At 55.9% G+C, this 17,055-nt stretch overlaps 6 protein-coding genes across 6 annotated transcripts; 3 read left to right on the top strand and 3 right to left on the bottom strand.

The window, feature by feature from the left end:
* Positions 1-5,741: 5,741 nt before the first annotated feature.
* CLUP02_14703 (reductase) lies at positions 5,742-6,785 on the bottom strand (the record flags this gene model as incomplete). The annotated part of the gene is made up of 1 exon (XM_049293630.1): positions 5,742-6,785. The coding sequence occupies one exon, from the start codon at positions 6,783-6,785 to the stop codon at positions 5,742-5,744; it is 1,044 nt and encodes a 347-aa protein (XP_049150776.1).
* A 1,499-nt stretch (positions 6,786-8,284) lies between these two features.
* Positions 8,285-8,608, top strand: CLUP02_14702 (uncharacterized protein; the record flags this gene model as incomplete). Its single annotated transcript, XM_049293629.1, has 1 exon — positions 8,285-8,608. One exon carries the CDS (start codon positions 8,285-8,287, stop codon positions 8,606-8,608), a length of 324 nt encoding a protein of 107 aa, XP_049150775.1.
* Positions 8,609-9,187: 579 nt separating this feature from the next.
* Positions 9,188-11,039, top strand: CLUP02_14701 (uncharacterized protein; the record flags this gene model as incomplete). The annotated part of the gene is made up of 3 exons (XM_049293628.1): positions 9,188-10,041; positions 10,106-10,717; positions 10,877-11,039. 3 exons carry the CDS (start codon positions 9,188-9,190, stop codon positions 11,037-11,039), a joined length of 1,629 nt encoding a protein of 542 aa, XP_049150774.1.
* Positions 11,040-11,107: 68 nt separating this feature from the next.
* CLUP02_14700 (SURF1 family protein) lies at positions 11,108-12,273 on the bottom strand (the record flags this gene model as incomplete). The annotated part of the gene is made up of 3 exons (XM_049293627.1): positions 11,108-11,207; positions 11,289-11,394; positions 11,499-12,273. 3 exons carry the CDS (start codon positions 12,271-12,273, stop codon positions 11,108-11,110), a joined length of 981 nt encoding a protein of 326 aa, XP_049150773.1.
* A 639-nt stretch (positions 12,274-12,912) lies between these two features.
* CLUP02_14699 (UBX domain-containing protein) lies at positions 12,913-14,603 on the top strand (the record flags this gene model as incomplete). Its single annotated transcript, XM_049293626.1, has 4 exons — positions 12,913-12,991; positions 13,052-13,104; positions 13,166-14,485; positions 14,562-14,603. The coding sequence occupies 4 exons, from the start codon at positions 12,913-12,915 to the stop codon at positions 14,601-14,603; spliced, it is 1,494 nt and encodes a 497-aa protein (XP_049150772.1).
* A 335-nt stretch (positions 14,604-14,938) lies between these two features.
* CLUP02_14698 (Sas10/Utp3/C1D family protein) lies at positions 14,939-17,023 on the bottom strand (the record flags this gene model as incomplete). The annotated part of the gene is made up of 6 exons (XM_049293625.1): positions 14,939-15,203; positions 15,360-15,958; positions 16,142-16,268; positions 16,365-16,546; positions 16,614-16,780; positions 16,846-17,023. The coding sequence occupies 6 exons, from the start codon at positions 17,021-17,023 to the stop codon at positions 14,939-14,941; spliced, it is 1,518 nt and encodes a 505-aa protein (XP_049150771.1).
* Between the last annotated feature and the right edge of the window lie 32 nt (positions 17,024-17,055).

Below are 17,055 nucleotides of genomic sequence, written 5' to 3'. Positions count from 1 at the left end.
TGCAAAGTCAAGTGTGACACCAGGTTGGAGGGACAAGGAGAATTGGCGAGCGTTTGGATTAGGCGGTGGTTGCTCAGATGTGTGTTTGGTCCTGAGGAATCGCAATTATGGGTGTGGTATAGAGAGCTTTGGTATAGTATGGTACGATGTGGGCGGCCTGGGCTGGCGACAAGCGTCGTATCGTGTCGCGTCGTGTCGAACAGACAAAGCGGCAAAAGAGATTCAGGTTCCAGGTAGCAGGAGCGGAAGGAACGAGGCGAGAGCAGGAGGGTCTAGACGACGAGTCTCTGTTTGACGGCAAGGTTAGGGTCGGATACAGAGCGAGGTAAGGTAGGCGAGAGAAAGAGTCAAAGGGTATGAGAGTGTGAGGTGAGAGTTTGGGACTTGGGTATCCGTACAGATGGAAGTGAGCAGAGTTGGCGTAAGGTGGCAGAAGAAAGCGAAGCAGGCACACTGCGCGGCAGCAGCAAAAGACGACTGGAGATGGGGAGTCTGAGCTCTGGTGGGTTCCGATGGCTGCATAAAAAGTCGAGGTCAGAAATGTTTTGACACAGCGGAAGGGATTAGTGCCGCAGGAGGTGAAGCTGGAAGGGTGATAACGGTACCCTGTATATCTAACCTTCTTCTCAGGCAAAGAAAGTGGGGATGGGGGCAATTGGGAAACCTGAGGGAAGGGAAGTGGAGGGGGTCGGGGTGGGCACTGGGCACACTGGCGCTGGGCAGGCGGTTTAGAGTAGCAGTACGGTAGGGTCGTCGTAAGGTCCAGGGAATGGAAGGAAAGGTATGAGGTGAGGTGGTGAGGTAAGGGCAAGGCAAGGTGAGGAGAGCCCGAGAGCAGTGCTGAGGTGGAATGGGAATGGCTACGTAGGTAGTTAGGTAGGTACCTTTTGGTACGGGGTCTGTCTGGTCTTGGGACAGGGCAAGGGGGGAGAAGCCGACGGGGGTGTGTAGAAGGTGGTGGGAAAGGGAAAGCGTTGGACAACGGGAGAGGAGTCTGAGGAGACGAGTATCCATCCGTACGGATGGGAGGAGAAGGATGAGAGAAGAGGAGCGAGCCCGAGGACAGCCCAGACCAAGCAGGACAAAACACTCACCAGGATAAGGTAAGATGCAATGAGAGACAGTCACCAAGGCAGTGTGCTGTACGCAGTATTGGTACTGGACGGATCCAGATTAGAGCAGCAAGGAAGTCACTGCTGATGGGATAGGGATTCAATGTTTCGAGGTTGGCGGCTACCTTACTTTTGCTGTCAGAAGTGGGAGTGTGCCCCAGCCGCAGCAAGCTACAAAGAGTGTTGAAGAGAACCTGAAGACGGGATGGGATGTTGGGTTGTCACGTTGTGTGAGTTGTGACTTTGAACAACAAAGAAGACAAGAGGGCGGTGGCAGTGGAAGCAGCCGGCCGTGGCAGTGAGCGATATCGAGGCAAAGCACGATTGACTGGAGATTTCAAGAGATTGGTTATAGTGGATTGGGAGAAGATGGCGGGTATTGCCAACGATGGATGATGGATAGGTACAGAGAAAGCACACAACGGCTAGGTAGGTAAGGTACAAACACAAAGTGACGAACAAGCAATAGAAGTCAAGGCAACGGAAGGCAAAGGTTTGGCAAGATACGAGGCGAGTGAGGTGAGGATGAGGCAAGAAGCGCTGAAAACCAAGGTACCTTTGGTTAGGGAATGTAAGGTAAGGTACCTTGCTCCCCCGACGTAGGTAGAGAGCGGTAGAGAGGTACTTACACAGATAACCAGGCGCGGGCTTGGGAAGGAGGGGAAGCAGAGGGGGGCATATGGGTGGCACGTACCGGTGTGCGGTCTGCGATGCGATGCGATGCGCTGCAGTGCGTCGCGGGCAGCAAGGAGCTCCTGGCTGCAACAGTTTCGGCGTCAACGTGCTTTACCTTGTAACGACCTATTGACCAGTGATCCCAATCCAATGGGAAAGCGGCGGCAAAGAGGGCAAAGAGTTACAGGTTCGCAATATCTGAGTTTGGGGGTCCTAGGTAGAGTTGCCAATGGAGAATGGAAGCAATGCGTCGCGACCAGACGAAGACTGACGGACTCATTACTGGACGGTAGTAGACCCAGGTAAGTTTGGCATAGCAGATGATTGATTTGATTGACTGGATGGATCTGATGGTGTGCAAGGTGAGGCGAGAAGGATGAGACCAGCCGGGCGCGTGTGGGAGGTCACTGGCGGTTCACAGGCCCAAGGGAGAGAACTTGAGGCTTGCACGAAGTACCTTAGGTAAGGCACCGTGCAAGGTACCAGTGGACGCTGCACTGCGTTTGAAGGTGTTTGAAGGCGCGGGATGGATTTGGGACTTGGGAAGGAGGACAGGCTGGATTGGGTGGTCAAGATCCGGCAGGCGGGCACGGCGCAGGCCAGTCAGCGGCGGAATTCTTCGGGGGGTGGACGGTGGACGGTAGGTAAGATGTGGGTTCTGAATTTCTGGTGGTCAATATTGGTCGGGTCCCGTCTGAGGACGAAGGTGAAGATGCGAGCGAGATGGAGTATCTTGTCCTTCCATTGTAGGTGTTAACCTTTGAAATCATGCGGAGATTGTCTGCCGACAGACACTAAGGTAGATGGTCGGCGATGATGTACGAGGTGCTTTCCCACGCTTGCTTGCTTCCTTCCTTGGAGGCGGAAACCGAGTTAAGGAAACGGGAGGCAAGAGCAAGTTCTTACTCTCAAGGAAAGAGAGGCTGGTGTTGGGTCCCGGACTGGGTCTGGATCTGGATCTGTCTGGATGGATGGATCCAATACCTACCGATACTTGTGGTTGGCGGCGGTGTGGGTGGTCCGTGTTGACCTCCCACCTCCGTCGTCGGTGGTTGGTGCTGCGATTGGCGCTTTGCTGTCGGCGGGGTTTTTGAGACGGGCCACTGGCAGATGAGGTACTCAGAGGTACGTGCAACAAACACCAACCACTAAGAGCGGCTCATGACGATGCCAATGTCGTACCTCGAGGAATGAACCGAACTCGACCTGGACTCTGCCTGGGATCGTCACGGGAATGAGACGTTGATAGGGAAACAAGAAAACTGTTCAACCTTTACGGACACCTAGGTAGCTAAGCGATGGCGCCGCTACTTTGGAACCAGAACTTCACTCTGGAAACGCGATGACCTTGGCTAGGGATGCTATCCCAAGAAACCAACCCAGACGAATGGCGATGCCTGAACAAGAGCGCAAATGTGTCAAGCGCTAAACAAACGTCAAATCCATGGCGCATCGTGTTACCTACTTGATGAGATTGGGTGCCGCTGGGACCTGCTCACTATCATGTCGACTCGACACGACTCCTCTCATCCGATCAGTCGTTCAGGTATGACGATGACGATATCTCCAACATGGAGGCGCGTATGTACCGATCTGATGTATACGAAAACTCTACTGGTCCATTTCACGATGTTAACCAGGAGTTCTAGCCGCCATTTCATATCACGGTCACAACGGGGTAATGCAGAAGTCACTCATCAACTCTAACATCCGCTCGCTTTGTCAAAAGCTCCATCCATCTCTCTCATGGCTTGAACAGTGAGGTAAGGTAAGCTCGGAAGGGAAATCAAGGTAGGTATGTACCTCGAATGTCACCACTGACGGTTCGTGATGAGCCAGAGCTAAAAAGTAGCGCGCACAGGGAGCTCTCGCGGCATCCCAGGGGAGCCTTGGTTAATCCCTGAGGGCCCCGTCAATGTCCAATATTCAATAATCGCACCGGCCGACCGTCCATTTTCTCACTTTGCAATTTGGATCATCGCATCGGCCATCTTTCCCTCCTTGGGACTGTTCAGGAGTAAATCATCAGAAAATCAGGTCAGTCCGGCCTATTACACCGTCAGGTACGGATACAGATACAGCGGACCCCCTTTCCTTCCCTCACGAGCAACTTCTTGCCGTTCTCCTCGATGGACCCATGCTTTCCTGAAGAAACGGAAGGCTCTCTCATTTCAACGTCACCTCACTGAACAGGCAATAGGAAACTGAAAGGGAAGGAGACACAGTCAAGGGGTGGAAAGGCCTTCGACTGTAAAAGTGGATACGTACTCTCAAAACAGCTTAGCCCCGGCCCGTCCATCGAACTGGGAGGCTTTGCGAAACTTGCCAGGGGCCGGGCCACGATATCTGTCAATCGCGGCAGCCTCTAGGAATCCAGTTAGCCACTGCCAACCTGGAGACAACTCTCCTGCCCCCCACCACCAAAGGTCTTTGCTACAGACTACGGATACTGAACCACGGGAGTAGGTCGCTCCCCAAGACGCGACCTGAGGTACCTACGCAGGCGTTGTTTCCGTTTCCTTTGTGACGATGAGTCGGGTCACGCCTCCTTTGTTTCCTGTCAATCTCCATCTAACCGTCTCCATCACCAGTCTCGTCTCGCCTTTCTGCCGCGTTGTGGCTAAAGTATTCCACAATCCACACACACTCACTCACACACTAATACGCAGTACGGAGTACGGGATACACACACTCACACATGCAAGAGAAACGTCCGTCCCCTTCGCCGCCCGCCCGCCCGCTCGCTCGCCCCAGAATGAGAGTTCAGGCGCCACTTGACGCACGTCTTGTAACAAACTTCTGCCTCTGATGGAACACTTGAAGGAACGTTTTGAAGCTCCTTCTTTTCGCCTTCCAACCCGTCCACCCGACCTTGCCGACTCGAACTCTCACAAGGAGTACCCGGCTCTGGCGCTGATCCATCTAACTGGACATGCGCATTCTCACTCACATCCACATCTTCAAATCCATATTGTCATGTCACACGCTACAGATTATGGAGTATCCGTATTACTGCTCCGCGATATTGAGATTGACGAGTTCGAGGCGAAAAGGCGCCTAGTCTGATTCGCCGAGATTGAACGGCCTAGCGCTGGCATTGAATTCGGCGACCTATTAGTTCACATCATCTACCCTCGCCCTGACGTCAAAGGCCACAGATATTGAGCCGTCTTAAATCACCATCCTCGAGGGCTTCTACCGTGAGGAAATGTCCACTTGCCAAGTGACTCGCCGTTCGACGTTCCAACAGACCCACTGGCATAGGCCTTTCAGGACCATCAGACCAGAGCTATCCATATGTTCTACATTGACTGACTTTTTCTGATCTCTATCACACTAACCCGTCCTATCTCTTCCTTGTCAGACACCTCCTGTCAAGTCAAGGAAACACGGGTCAGATCATTGACTTCCTTGGCGACGAGTACTTTCAACCCATCAACTCTTGCGTTGCGGCCATTCTTAATATGCTGAGGAAGAGACCCTCCGGACCTTCAACCCGGCAAGGCATATAAGTCGCTGGCTCTTGAAGAACATTCGTCGAAACGCTCGACAAGTGTCGCTTGTTTCCCGTCACAAACCCGGTCCAATCCGCCGCACGTCGCACAGATCGCTTCTTCACATGTAACCGTACCCGTTTCCCCATCGTGCCCGGTTACGCTCTCTAGCACACGGACGCCATCACATCACCTTGTCAGATAGCTTGACGCACGGGATCGCCGGCAAGGGCGAGCTGGGTCTGTCTTCACCTCACCCAGTCGCAGGTGAGGCTGTGAGCTTCAAGATACCCGTCGACTGTATCTGTTCCTTGGATCCGGTTTGAGACTTGGAATGCAACACGACCTTTCCCCTCTCAAGAGCCTAGAGGAACATAGCCTCGTCTCGTTTGATACAGGGTTAACAACCAGTAAGACAACCATGGACTGCTGCACATGCTAGTCTTCCAAAAGGTTAGGACTAGTTCGCAACAAGCTGCGAGAACTGGCCTGCTACATCCCTCACCATGTCTTCCCCGCTTGCAAACTTACGGCCAAGCAGTCTTTCGCCCTCGGAAGCATCCGTCGGTACGCTGATAGTCGGTTGACTGCCGTCCGCGCTATAGACGCCATCCGCAAACGCCTGGGGAAAGTTCTCCATTGCGATGGCCCTGGCTTCCTCCATGGCTACATGCCTGCCCAAGAGGAAACTCTGCTTGCCGGATACCGATGGGGACAATGCATTTACGTGTGCCGCAGCAACGTCGTCGACGGAGATGAAGCTGGAGAGGATGGGCGTGTCGCTCTTTCTGCCTCGTAAGTACTCGAGCAGCACGCTGTTTGACCCCGAAAGGAGCGACTCGGCTGTCGTCGATAGCTCGTCGCGGCCCCAGATCCACGCCGGGATGACGGAGATGAGGTCGAAGTTGGTACTTGTAGCGTGCTCCTTCACCCAGGCCTCCGAAGCACTCAGGGCGGCGATTTTGCTCGCGCGATAGGCTCCGAATCCGGATCCGAACGGGGCGACCGGTGTCGCCACCCGGGATTCTCCATCAATGGCCGGCCGGTCTAGGCCCTGGCCCATGAAGCACTCCATCGGAATGACGGCCACGATCGAGCTCGTGACGACTACGCGCGTGAGGGTGTTTGTCGCGTGACGTTTGGCGCTCTCGAGGAGACCGAGGACGCCGGCGACGGCGGGTTTGACGTACACCTCCTCTTCCGTTCCAACGCGCTCGTCTTTGCCGAAGGTGGGCACGGGGGACGCGCAGTGAATAATGTACGTCACGCCCTGGACGGCCTCGTTGTATGCACCTGGGTGGGAGATGTCGGGTACAATTGTCCAGGAGAGCTGGTCTTTTGATGGGTTGTTGCTTTTGATGCTCGGCGCCGCTAGGATCTTGTCGATGCCGGCTCTGGATCTCACGGCGCAGCGGACGCGGAAGCCGGCCTCGAGGGCGGTGATGAGGGTTTTGTAGCCTACGAAGCCTGTTGCGCCGGTTAAGAGGATGAGGTTGTCCGTCATAGTGTGCGTTTGATTGTTGGGCGCTATGATGTGAGGTGATTGTTAGGTGGATTCTAGTTGGTGATGTAGTTCATCGCAGGCCGCATTCATTGCCTTCGGCGACGGATCACGTTGATCTTATATCTCTCTTATCTCGCGATGTTTGGAGAGATGACCTCCGCAATCTAGACAATCTATAAACGTTCTCCACCTCGGTAGACAGGCTGAATGCGAGGTCGGAAGTTCCGTGATAGAGCGGGTGAGCATTATCCAGACACCAGTCGGGATTTGGAAGGCCTAGTTCGAGCAGACCCTGGACTGCCAAAGGACGATCATCGACCTCAGTATTCTGCCTCAATGACAATCGAGATTGAAGGCTCCCGCAATGATCCGCAGATAGCATGTGAGGGTTGAACAGGTAAAGCAGGCCCTGCACTCCGACTCTCTAAGATACGTAATGCAGCACTTCATCGAAAACATCGATTAGGTCCTTGGGAGCAGATGCTTCCTTGCAGCGAAGCAGCCCTGGTTATGAGAGCATAGGCGAGGGCGTATATGACCAAGCCCGCCGACGCTTCTACACTAGCAATAAAAGGGTCATCTGTACTCGTGGTCCGAAGGTAAGACAACTGTCGTTGGTTTGGATTCCCAGATCTTACCGTTCGCAGGCAAAAGGAAGAAAGAAATACGTTTGGTGGGGATGAACGAAAGCTCTCCTACGCGTTCGTGAGCCTGTACGACATATGCTGATCACGGAGGTCATAATAGCATTCAAATAATGCCTCGCACTTTTGTGAGTATATTCTTGGATGAATATTTGAGCTGTGACTAGTGGTAATTTAAGAGCGTTGGTTGGGGTTAATAAAGAGCGTGGGCTGGTAGTCATCTTGTTATGAGATATTAGGAAATGATGCCCAAAGTATTGACTCTAGATAGAAATTTGTCGTCACATAACGTCCCTAGTACAAACATCTCATATTCAATGACTTCTATATACCATCTCCATCCTTTGTTAATGAAAAATTTTAATTCCTACCCAAGCAAGTGCCTCGATGTGGATAAACACTTTGCTATGGTGTCATGTTGTACCTAGTGTCGATTTTACAAGGAGGGAAATAGTTCCAGGCTCTAACTCTAGCTCCCGCCGCCATTGCAACTCGGTATCCCAGTGGTGATGGGCGCTAGTCTGAGCTTTTCTTAAATGAAGAAAAGGGCGGTCACTGTTTCAAGAAGGGAGCGTATTGATAGACTTATCCCGAGATTATTCATCGAGGAAGCTACAAGTAACAGAGAAGCTGAGGAGAGGAAGGAGAGAACTATGAATTGTCCGAGGTGAGATAATTGAATGCGGGCTCTGCTCATGGAACAGACACCCGCGAAACCATCTTATATTAGAAGATCTGAGAAGCGAAAGTTGCTGCTCAAGGTCGTTGCTCGGTGGATGCCTTGCTAGGGACACCACGAGAGAAGGCCCTGGTGAGGACGGCCACAGTGAAGGCTCCAGAGGAAAGCAGAGACAAATGTCAGGCAGACAAGCGTCCCTCAGGAATGCATACAATCATCACGATCGGAACTCGGCTGAGGGCAAGGCCGGGAGGAGACCAAGAACCCTGTTGCCAATCAAGGTGACCATCGAGTATGATATTCAACCTTTCAGTATTGGTGAGACTCTGCGAGACACAGCATTGAGCATGACGGTGTTGCAGCTCCTATTGATCAGTACCACGGCGAGGGCCGAGACAGAATTTCCCATGCAAGTTGATTCTTACAAAGCCGTCAAGACAAAGAAGAAGGAAATGGCATACGCCGCGGATTCAGGCGCCGTGGAGATCATGGGCTCTTAGGGATGGAATTGCCTTATATAGGAGACCAAAAGCCAACACTCTTGTGGACATGGCCTGCGAGAATCAATGCTCTTTTTTGAAATCCTCAAGTGGCAGGACTCGTCGATGAGGTTTATTTTTGGCCGTCTTTCCTGTGGACAGTGTAGCTGTAGGAACCCCCGTGTCCCGTTGAAGAACCGGCGAAGTGGGGCCGATATACCGGATATCTAAAATGGTCTGTGCGCCAATCTGCCTTTTTGATGACATCCGCCGCTCCTCAGTAGGCGCGTCGAGAGTCGCGTCTTCCCAAGGTAAAGTTCCGAGACAGTGGGGGGCACCTTGACGCCGCGCCCACCTCATATCACCGTCGACAAACTCCACACCACCCGTTGTCTCTTCCGATCGCTTTTGCGACAGATTAACGTCGGCACACTGCAAGCCCGTCCGGCGACCTGATTGTCTCGCGACAGGACGATCACGTCCCGACCATCACCACGTCCTCCCAACGCAGATCCATACCAACACCCTGAGCTTTCCGAGAGCACAAACACCACAACCACACCGGCGCACAGCGACCCCCTCGCCAGCCAAACCCACACGATGTCCTCCTCACCATCATTCACAACCCCCCTCAACCCGCGCCTCGCAGCAGCCGCCGGCGCAGAAGACGACGACCCCCTCTTCTCTTCCGCCCTCGACACCGTAACCCCGAACCGCCGCGCCCTCAGCCTCGACCCCCCCTCCAGCCGCGCCTCCCTCCTCCCACGCACGCCCTCCAACAACAACAGCAACAACCCGCTACGCTCCTCCCTACGCAGCTCAGCCGGCGGCTACCGAGGCCTCTCCGCCTCGGGCCGCCGCTCCCTCGCCGCGACGCCCCACGCCCGCGCAGCATACCGCACAATCGACCAGCGTCGCGCCGCTGCGCTGACGCCCGGCGGGAACAAGCGCCGCGAGAGCTTCCGGCCGCGGAGGGAGTCGCTGCACGATGTCCTGCGCGGGTTGAGTCGCGTGGTGAAGCACACCACGCAGCCCATCTCGTCGTCCTCGTCGCCCAGCGATGTCGGATCGAGAGCAACGGGGCCGAGCGCGAGTTTGCCGATACGGACGGTGAATCGGAGGGGCACGGTGTACGATGACGACGACGACGATGACGAGCTTCCGATCGATAGGCCGCGGTTGTCGTTACCGCTCGACGTTGAGGACGACGACGAGGACGAACTTGTTGCGCCTGAGTTGTCGCAGATTGATGAGAATGCGACGATTGAGTTCCCGCGGCGGGCGTATGTGGATCAGCCGTCGCGCATGTCGTTGGGGAGCGCGAGGTTGAGCGAGTTTAGGAATTACGGGGGCCTCGACGACGACGATGATGATCGCGGGGAGGGGTTCTTTCCTGCGTTTGAGGTTGGGGCGTTGGACGAGGAGGGGAGGGAGCCGGAGGATACGTTGGACAGGTGAGTCTTGCGGCTATATCTTAGCGGTGGCGAGGGTTCATTACTGACGGAGTGGGAACAACAGAGTTGAGGAGGAAGACTTGAGGCGGCAGACTCTGGCTTCAGCGCGGGACAGCGATTTCGGGTTCGAGGTGCCTGTTGACGCGGATAACCAGACGACATTCATGATGGCGGTGGACGGGCAGAGCTCGCCGGCACGACCGCTGCCCGAAATCACAGACGAACAGCCGTCGCTTAACATTGCGCCGGTAGACGACGAGCCAGCGGCCCCGCTGGACGAGGACCTGGGTTTCGGCAACTCGTACTACGACATGCGCAGCTCGACGCCCATCGAACCCGCCGAAGCGATGCAAGGAGACTTGGACGGACAGACGGAGGTAAGCGCCGCGCAGCAGGAGCATGAGCAGAGGCCGCGCAAGACGAAGCGCGGCGTAAAGTTGTCAAAGTACAACGTGGAGTACCCGTCTCTGCCGCCCGCTGTGGTGAAGTGGCTGGCCAACACATTTGCCAAGTCGAGCGGCATCGGCAAGACCAAGATTAGCCCGGACACGCTGGCCGAGATCCAGAGGGCGTCGGACTGGTTTTTTGAGCAGCTGGGCGACGATTTGTCTGCGTACGCGAAGCATGCCAAGCGCAAGACTATTGACGAGAGTGATATGCTCACTCTCATGCGACGGTATGTCTTTTCTGCTTTTGAAGTTCTCGCTATTCGAACTTTGCAGGCTCCAATTCAGGGGTATCGACAGTCTTTTGAGGGCAAGGGGGTTTCCCTTTTTATATCCACAAGCTTTTTGTTCTTTTGGTACAAATACAATGGTGTCTAATATCCTTACAGACAGCGCCAGACTAGCTCGACGACGACCCCCTTTTCACTGGCACACAGACACCTGCCCCGAGAGCTGTTGCAGGAGTTGAGGATGCCCAAGCCGCTGCCACCGGCGGAGCCGAGGAAGAAGCGCCGTCGCGTGACCGACAGCGGACAGGAGGAAGTGACTTGAACAGGTCGACTTGCTCCCACTACGACTGCGATGTTGGTCCCTCCAATGAGGGAAAACCGAGCAAATCCTTACCAATGCTTATTCATGCGCACCTTTCGCGCGGTGTCGGTTGGGGGTTTCTTTACGACCATCCACAACATGATTGAGGTGGCGAATGCGAGACCGTACCTGTCGGATGTCAGTACCGACTGTGGTAGAGGCATCACGGAGGGATGAATGATATACGAAGCAGGGATTGGTCGGACTTACCATGTGAAGATGTACTGGGCATGGTTGTTCCGCAGATTCACCTCCGCGGCTCTGCCAATAGGGATACCCTTAGACTTGAGGTCCACGATGCGGAAGAACTCGTGCTCTATGAAGAAAGTCAGTATGAGTATGAGCTTTGTATCTTGTAGAGCAAGCCCCCAAGAAGGCAGCTCAGATTCCAGGGAAACAAGGAAACAGGCCACAACATACCTATAGTAGCCTCAATCCAAACAGGCTGACTCCCCGTCAGCTGCGCCATCTGGTGCACATCAGGAAAGAAAAACTCCCAGCGATCAGGTCTATTCTCAGGCGTGAACATGTTCTTCTTCCACGGCTCCCGCAGCAACCCCTCAACCGTGACCTCCCCCCTGGGCAGCGCGCCAGGCCTCCGCCGCTGATCCGCCATCTCCTTGCTGATCCACCCGCGATTCACCAGCACCGTCGTGCCCTCCCCCTCCCTCTCGAGCGGCGTCACGACCATGTACCCCTGCTCGCCCTCCCACATGCGCGGGCCGATGAGCATCTCTTTATCGTGGCGGAAGTGGCCCGTGGCGTAGACGCGGCGGTAGTCGAAATCGGCCACGGCATCCGGGTCGATCTTGGGCGGGAGCGGGAGGGGGTCGCGGACGAGACGGTCTTCGAATTTGGCGATGAGGTCCGTCTTCCAGCCGAGGCGCTGGACCTGCCATGTGCCGAGGGCGAAGGCTGTGATGGGGATCAGGGCGAGGATGATGAGGCCTGGGCCGTGGCGGTTTCCTGCGCGGACGAGTTCGGGGGGGTTGTCGACTATGGAGTGGAAGTCGGGGGCTGGTTCGGAGGCGCGGGCGCGGGAAGTGGTGTGGAATTTACGGGTCGTTGGTGCGCGTGGTGATGATGGTGATGATTGCGCTGAAGGGAATGTTCTCGGACGGGCGATTGAGCGTAGGCAGGTTTGCGCCGCGGGGCCTGGGGCCCGGAAGAGCGCTCGTGGTAAAGGAGGCGGCATTGCGAGGTTCGGGGCTGGTTGATTGGTGGTTCCCCCGGTGGTGATGCGGGTGGGAGGCCTTCTCAAGTGAGAGCTTGCCGGCACGGATGATGAGGTCAGGATATTTCGGTTTTTTGGGGTCCGGCCGGCCCGTTCTAGGGTACCTGAGCAGCGAGAAATGCAAAGCGCATGAGCTGGGAGCTCCAAAAGCTGCGGAAGCAACAGGACGTACCTCAGTGTGGAGTGGCGTGGAAAAGGTGGGGGCGACGCCAATAGGGTGGCTCACTGTCCGCCCCCGGAAGAGAGGGATACATTGGACTAAGGCAAGGTCCCCTGGCGCCGTTCGCAGCTACACGGACGACACTTGTTCCTTCGTCATCTTTGAGCTCCTGGATATTCATCAGACGACAAGGCAATATCGCTCAATATCGAAACGAAGAGCGGCCGTGGAAAAATCGAGAATAGGCTATAATTGACATCTTGAAAGCTTTGGTGGTTAATCTCAAATCTAGGTTCAGCATCGTCCAAGATTGAGCTCCACAGCGTCCGTATCCCTCTTCTTCTCAGGGCAACACTCAACCCTAAACTTACAGGCTTTCTAGACTCAACCCAGAGAGAGATTGTTAGAGACTTACATATATCCTCATCATCATCATCATCATGTTCTTCACGGGAGGTCTGCAAGAGGGTATTGCCACTGCACTTCAGCAGAGCAAATGCGTCTTTTGCTTTGTCACAGGTAAGCTCACATCTCACAGCTCATGCGCATGCCATAAGACCTTTTACTGATGAGACGTAGATGAGGAAGCCGAGAGCCAGACTTGGGAGGATGAGTATCTGACAGAGAGCTCGGTACGTGTTTGAGCTTCCCACGATGAAGACACCTCGCCGCAGGGGCTAATGACTGGACCAGATTGCGACTCTACTTCAAGACGAAGCCGTTGCGCTGCGCCTGAAGAAGGGATCGGAAGAGGCGGGCTACCTGGCCGCCATCTTTCCTCTGCCCAACACACCTACCGTCGTCGTGATCAAGAATGGCGACCTCAAGGAGTACATCGTGGCCGGCACCAGCAAGGATGAGTTCGTCAGGCGCATCACAACCGCATTCCGCGGCGCTCAGGGCCAATCACCAGCCGCAGCAGCTCAGCCCGCGGCAGCCACTCCAGCACCAGTCTCAGCTCCCGCACCGGTCGCCCAATCCACCGACGACCTCTACGACGAGACCCCGTACAACCCTCCCCGCGCCGCCGTAGCCGGACCCGTCACCACGGACCAGCAACCCGCGCCGCCCGGCACCTCCTCCTCCAGCCCGCGCGGCTCCGCCACCCCAACCCAAGAGGAAGACAACGCCGCCACCCTCCGCGCCGTTCTCGCAGAGCGCGGCGCCCGCCTGGAAGCCCAGCGCCTCGAGTCCGAAAAGAAGGCAAAAGCAGCCCGCGCCGCGGCGGCGGAGAAGGCCGAGACGGACAACTCCAAGCAGGCGGAGCAGACGCGCAACCACAAGGAGGCCCTGAAGAAAGCGCGCCAGGAGGCGGCCGACGAAAAGGCGCGCATCCTGAGGAAGATTGAGGACGACCGCGCCGAGAGGAGGGCGAAAGCCGCGGAGCGCGCTGCGCTTAGGACCCAGGCTGCGTCGCCTAAGTTGGGGGAGGTCGCGGCCGCGCTGACGAGGTCTGAGTCGAGTTCGCTTGCGCCGTCGAGCTCGGCTGCGAGCGGGATGACGGCGCTGCAGGTCCGGCTTCTGGACGGGTCGACGATCCGGTCGCGGTTTCCTAGCGGGAAGACGCTTGGCGGGGAGGTGCGCAAGTGGGTTGAGAGCGAGGTCACAGGTAGCGGGAACGGCGGGGAGCCGTTCCGGTTCAAGGTTGTGCTTGCGCCGCGGCCGAGCAGGCTTATCGACGACACGGAGGAGGGCAAGAGCCTCGCGGAGCTGGGGCTGTCGCCGTCATCGACGCTCGTGCTGGCGCCTGTTGGCGCGCATGTTGGCGCGTATGCGGGGGGTTCGTCGTTTGGGGAGATGGCTGTGACGTTTCTGTTGCTGCCGTTGACTTTGCTGCAGTGGCTTTGGGGGCTGGTCTCTGGTGTGTTTTCTGGGCTGGGCGCGAGGCGGGCGGCGGCTGAGGAGCAGGGCGCGGAGCCGGTTACGGTGAGGGAGCAGAGGAAGGGCAAGTTTTCGCAGTTTGCGAATCCCGACGATCGGAGGGGTGATCATCAGCTTTACAATGGCAATTCGGTAAGTTTCTTTCCTGTCTTTCCCTGGAAGAGGGGCGGGGGATGATGCTTGAGGTGTTCATGCTGACATATGATAGCTCAACTTTGAACCGCGGCCGGATGAGAAGAAGGACGAGTAAGGGGGCCGGGCTGTATTGCAACCATGTTCAACATCACAACGCATGAGATGAAGCGCAAAGGTGGTTTAACGAGTGGGAATGTCATGTATTGTACACCGTCGGGAGATGTAGTTCTTCCTCAATGGCCCATCTTTCAATGCTTCCGCCAATGCAAAAATGCCGTTTGAATCCCATGAAAGCTCCATACCCCAAGTTTGTTTCTTTTGTTTTGCTTTCCCATTTTCCCGTTTTTGACTATTAAGTTACACATAACACCACCCCTACTGATCGTTCAGTCAGAGGTGGCTCTTCAACACGCCGCGACGACGCCCTTCTCAGACGGAGAAAAGGAGCGTCTAGTACTGGCTGGCAGCAGCCTGGCAGGCCTTGAGCTGCTCGAGGTACCAGTTGCAGATCTGCATGTTGCCGCCGTGCTCGTCCATGCACTTTGTGAACTGCTGGGTGGCGCCGGCGCAGTTGTTGCCCCACTGCTGGGTGGTCGAGGACTCGCCCGAGGCGACGGGGGAGTTGTTCTGGGGCGCGGCCTCGGCGGGCGCGGAGGAGCCGCCGCCGAACATGCCGCCGATGGCGTGGCCGATGGAGGAGCCGATTGCGACGCCGCTGTTGAGAGAACAATCACGTTAGCTTCTGGTTCTTTCTTTGAGATTTCTCTTTTGAGGGGATGATTGTCGAGGAAGGCGGAGAGTTCCTTGAGCTAGGGGAAGTCGAGATGTCTCCTTCTGCGGGTGTAGGTCTTTTGTAGGATGGGGTACGTACGCAGCGGTGCTAGCCATCTGGCCAAAGAGGCCGGGGCCCTGGGAGGGCGCAGCGGCGGCGGGAGCAGCGGGTGCCGCGGCCGGGGGAGCGGCGTGCTGTTGGGGGGGAGCGGCCATGGTCGTTGCCGGGCGAGTCTGGGTGGGAGCGGGCTTCGCGGCCGAGACGGTAGGGCGCGAGGGGGCGCTGGGGCGGCCGGCGGAGCGTTGGCGAGGCATCTTGGTAGGGTTTGTGTGTGTGTGTGTAAAGGACTCGGGTGAGATGAGGTGGTGTGGTTGGTAGCGTTGATCGTGACTTCGTGAGGTGAAGGAGCGGGTGGTGTTTTGAAGAGAGCAGAAATGCCGGGTGGATGAGGAGGGAAGTCGGCAGAAGTTATGCGCCCCGGGGTTAAGGTAACAAAAGCTGTAGAGGTGCCTTTCGGCGTGAGTTGCAAAGCTCGGCGGGCCGGGGATGGGTGGCGAGGTGTGGCCAATCAGGGGAGGGCGAATTTGGTCGTGGTCAGGAATTGGGGAAGGGGTCCTTTTCTGGTTAGGTGGATATTTTGCTGGGGCGTCGCGGAGGATAAGATATATGTAGTAAAGGGGGCGTGCGCAGTAGTTAGCCTGGCGATGTTGTGGTCTACTTCTAAAGGCGAATTTAACGTAGACAATGTTTACGAGGGATTGAAAAGTCTGTGTTCATTACTTGGTATTCATATCTATCTCGGGGGTATCCTTTTTCCCAGTGTGCAAAATAATACTGCCACTCCAGTCCATGAGGGTAATCTCTAGCCAATGTCGACCTACTTCCGTGTCAGGGTGCAGTAAGGTCGGCTGTGATCTTAATGTGCCTAACATGGTATCAGACAGCCATGCAAACCTCAAACTCGCAGCATCTCTCGTGGCTCGGAGGCGTCTAACTGTTTCGGCGATTCTTCCTTCATGTCCTGTGACAGCCAAAGGAAAATCTCTTTTGTAAGCGGCATGGTGGACGCTCATCAAGGTCTTCACGGAAGTCCGCTCTCAAGACTTGTTCTTGTTGGAGCTCTTCCTTCTTGAGTTCCTCTGCTTCTTCTCCGGGCCAGAGGAGCTGGCGGACGGCGACTCAGGAGCCGGCCTCTTGGTCTTCTGCATCGAGTTGAGCAGCGCCTTGGCGCGCTCCTCGGCCAGCTTCTCCTCCAGCCTCTTCTTCAGCGTCTGGTCGTTGCTTCCCTATGGCGGTTGGTCAGTCTTGCTTGCTCAGGTCCGGACCTTCTCCCCCCCGGCAAATGCGACTTACAAGGTCCGCTTTTAGAATGCGCGTCGCGGCTTCCGTGTTGACCGTCGTTGTGCGCTGCGCGGGTGTCTCCTCTGCGCCCTTGATCTTTCCAAAGTACTGTTGCACGCGCTTCAGTTCTGTCATGACCTGGTGGTCCTTGGCGTCGACGCCTTGAAGACGGAGTGATGCTGTTATCACGGTTAGTCAGGGGGACAACGAGAAGGATATATGTTTGCTGTATTAAGGTACTCACAGAAGAGAAGAGTCTCAATGGCGTAGGCAGTAAGAGCGTACATCTTGGCCTTGTCGAGCAGGGGAAGCTCGTTGGCCATCTCGGGAAGGTTGTCAATCAGGGGCTTGAGTGCATCCTCAAGAGAGTCGATGTGAGAATCGAGCTTCTTCAGGTCGGAGGTCATGTCCTTGAGCGCCATGACGGTTGATGTCGATGTAGTTGCGGAAAAAT

The sequence above is a fragment of the Colletotrichum lupini genome, chromosome 8, assembly GCF_023278565.1.
Source record: "Colletotrichum lupini chromosome 8, complete sequence".
Lineage (NCBI taxonomy): Eukaryota > Fungi > Ascomycota > Sordariomycetes > Glomerellales > Glomerellaceae > Colletotrichum > Colletotrichum lupini.
Note: the sequence above shows the minus strand (reverse complement) of the source record. Positions and strands in the feature narration are given on the sequence as shown.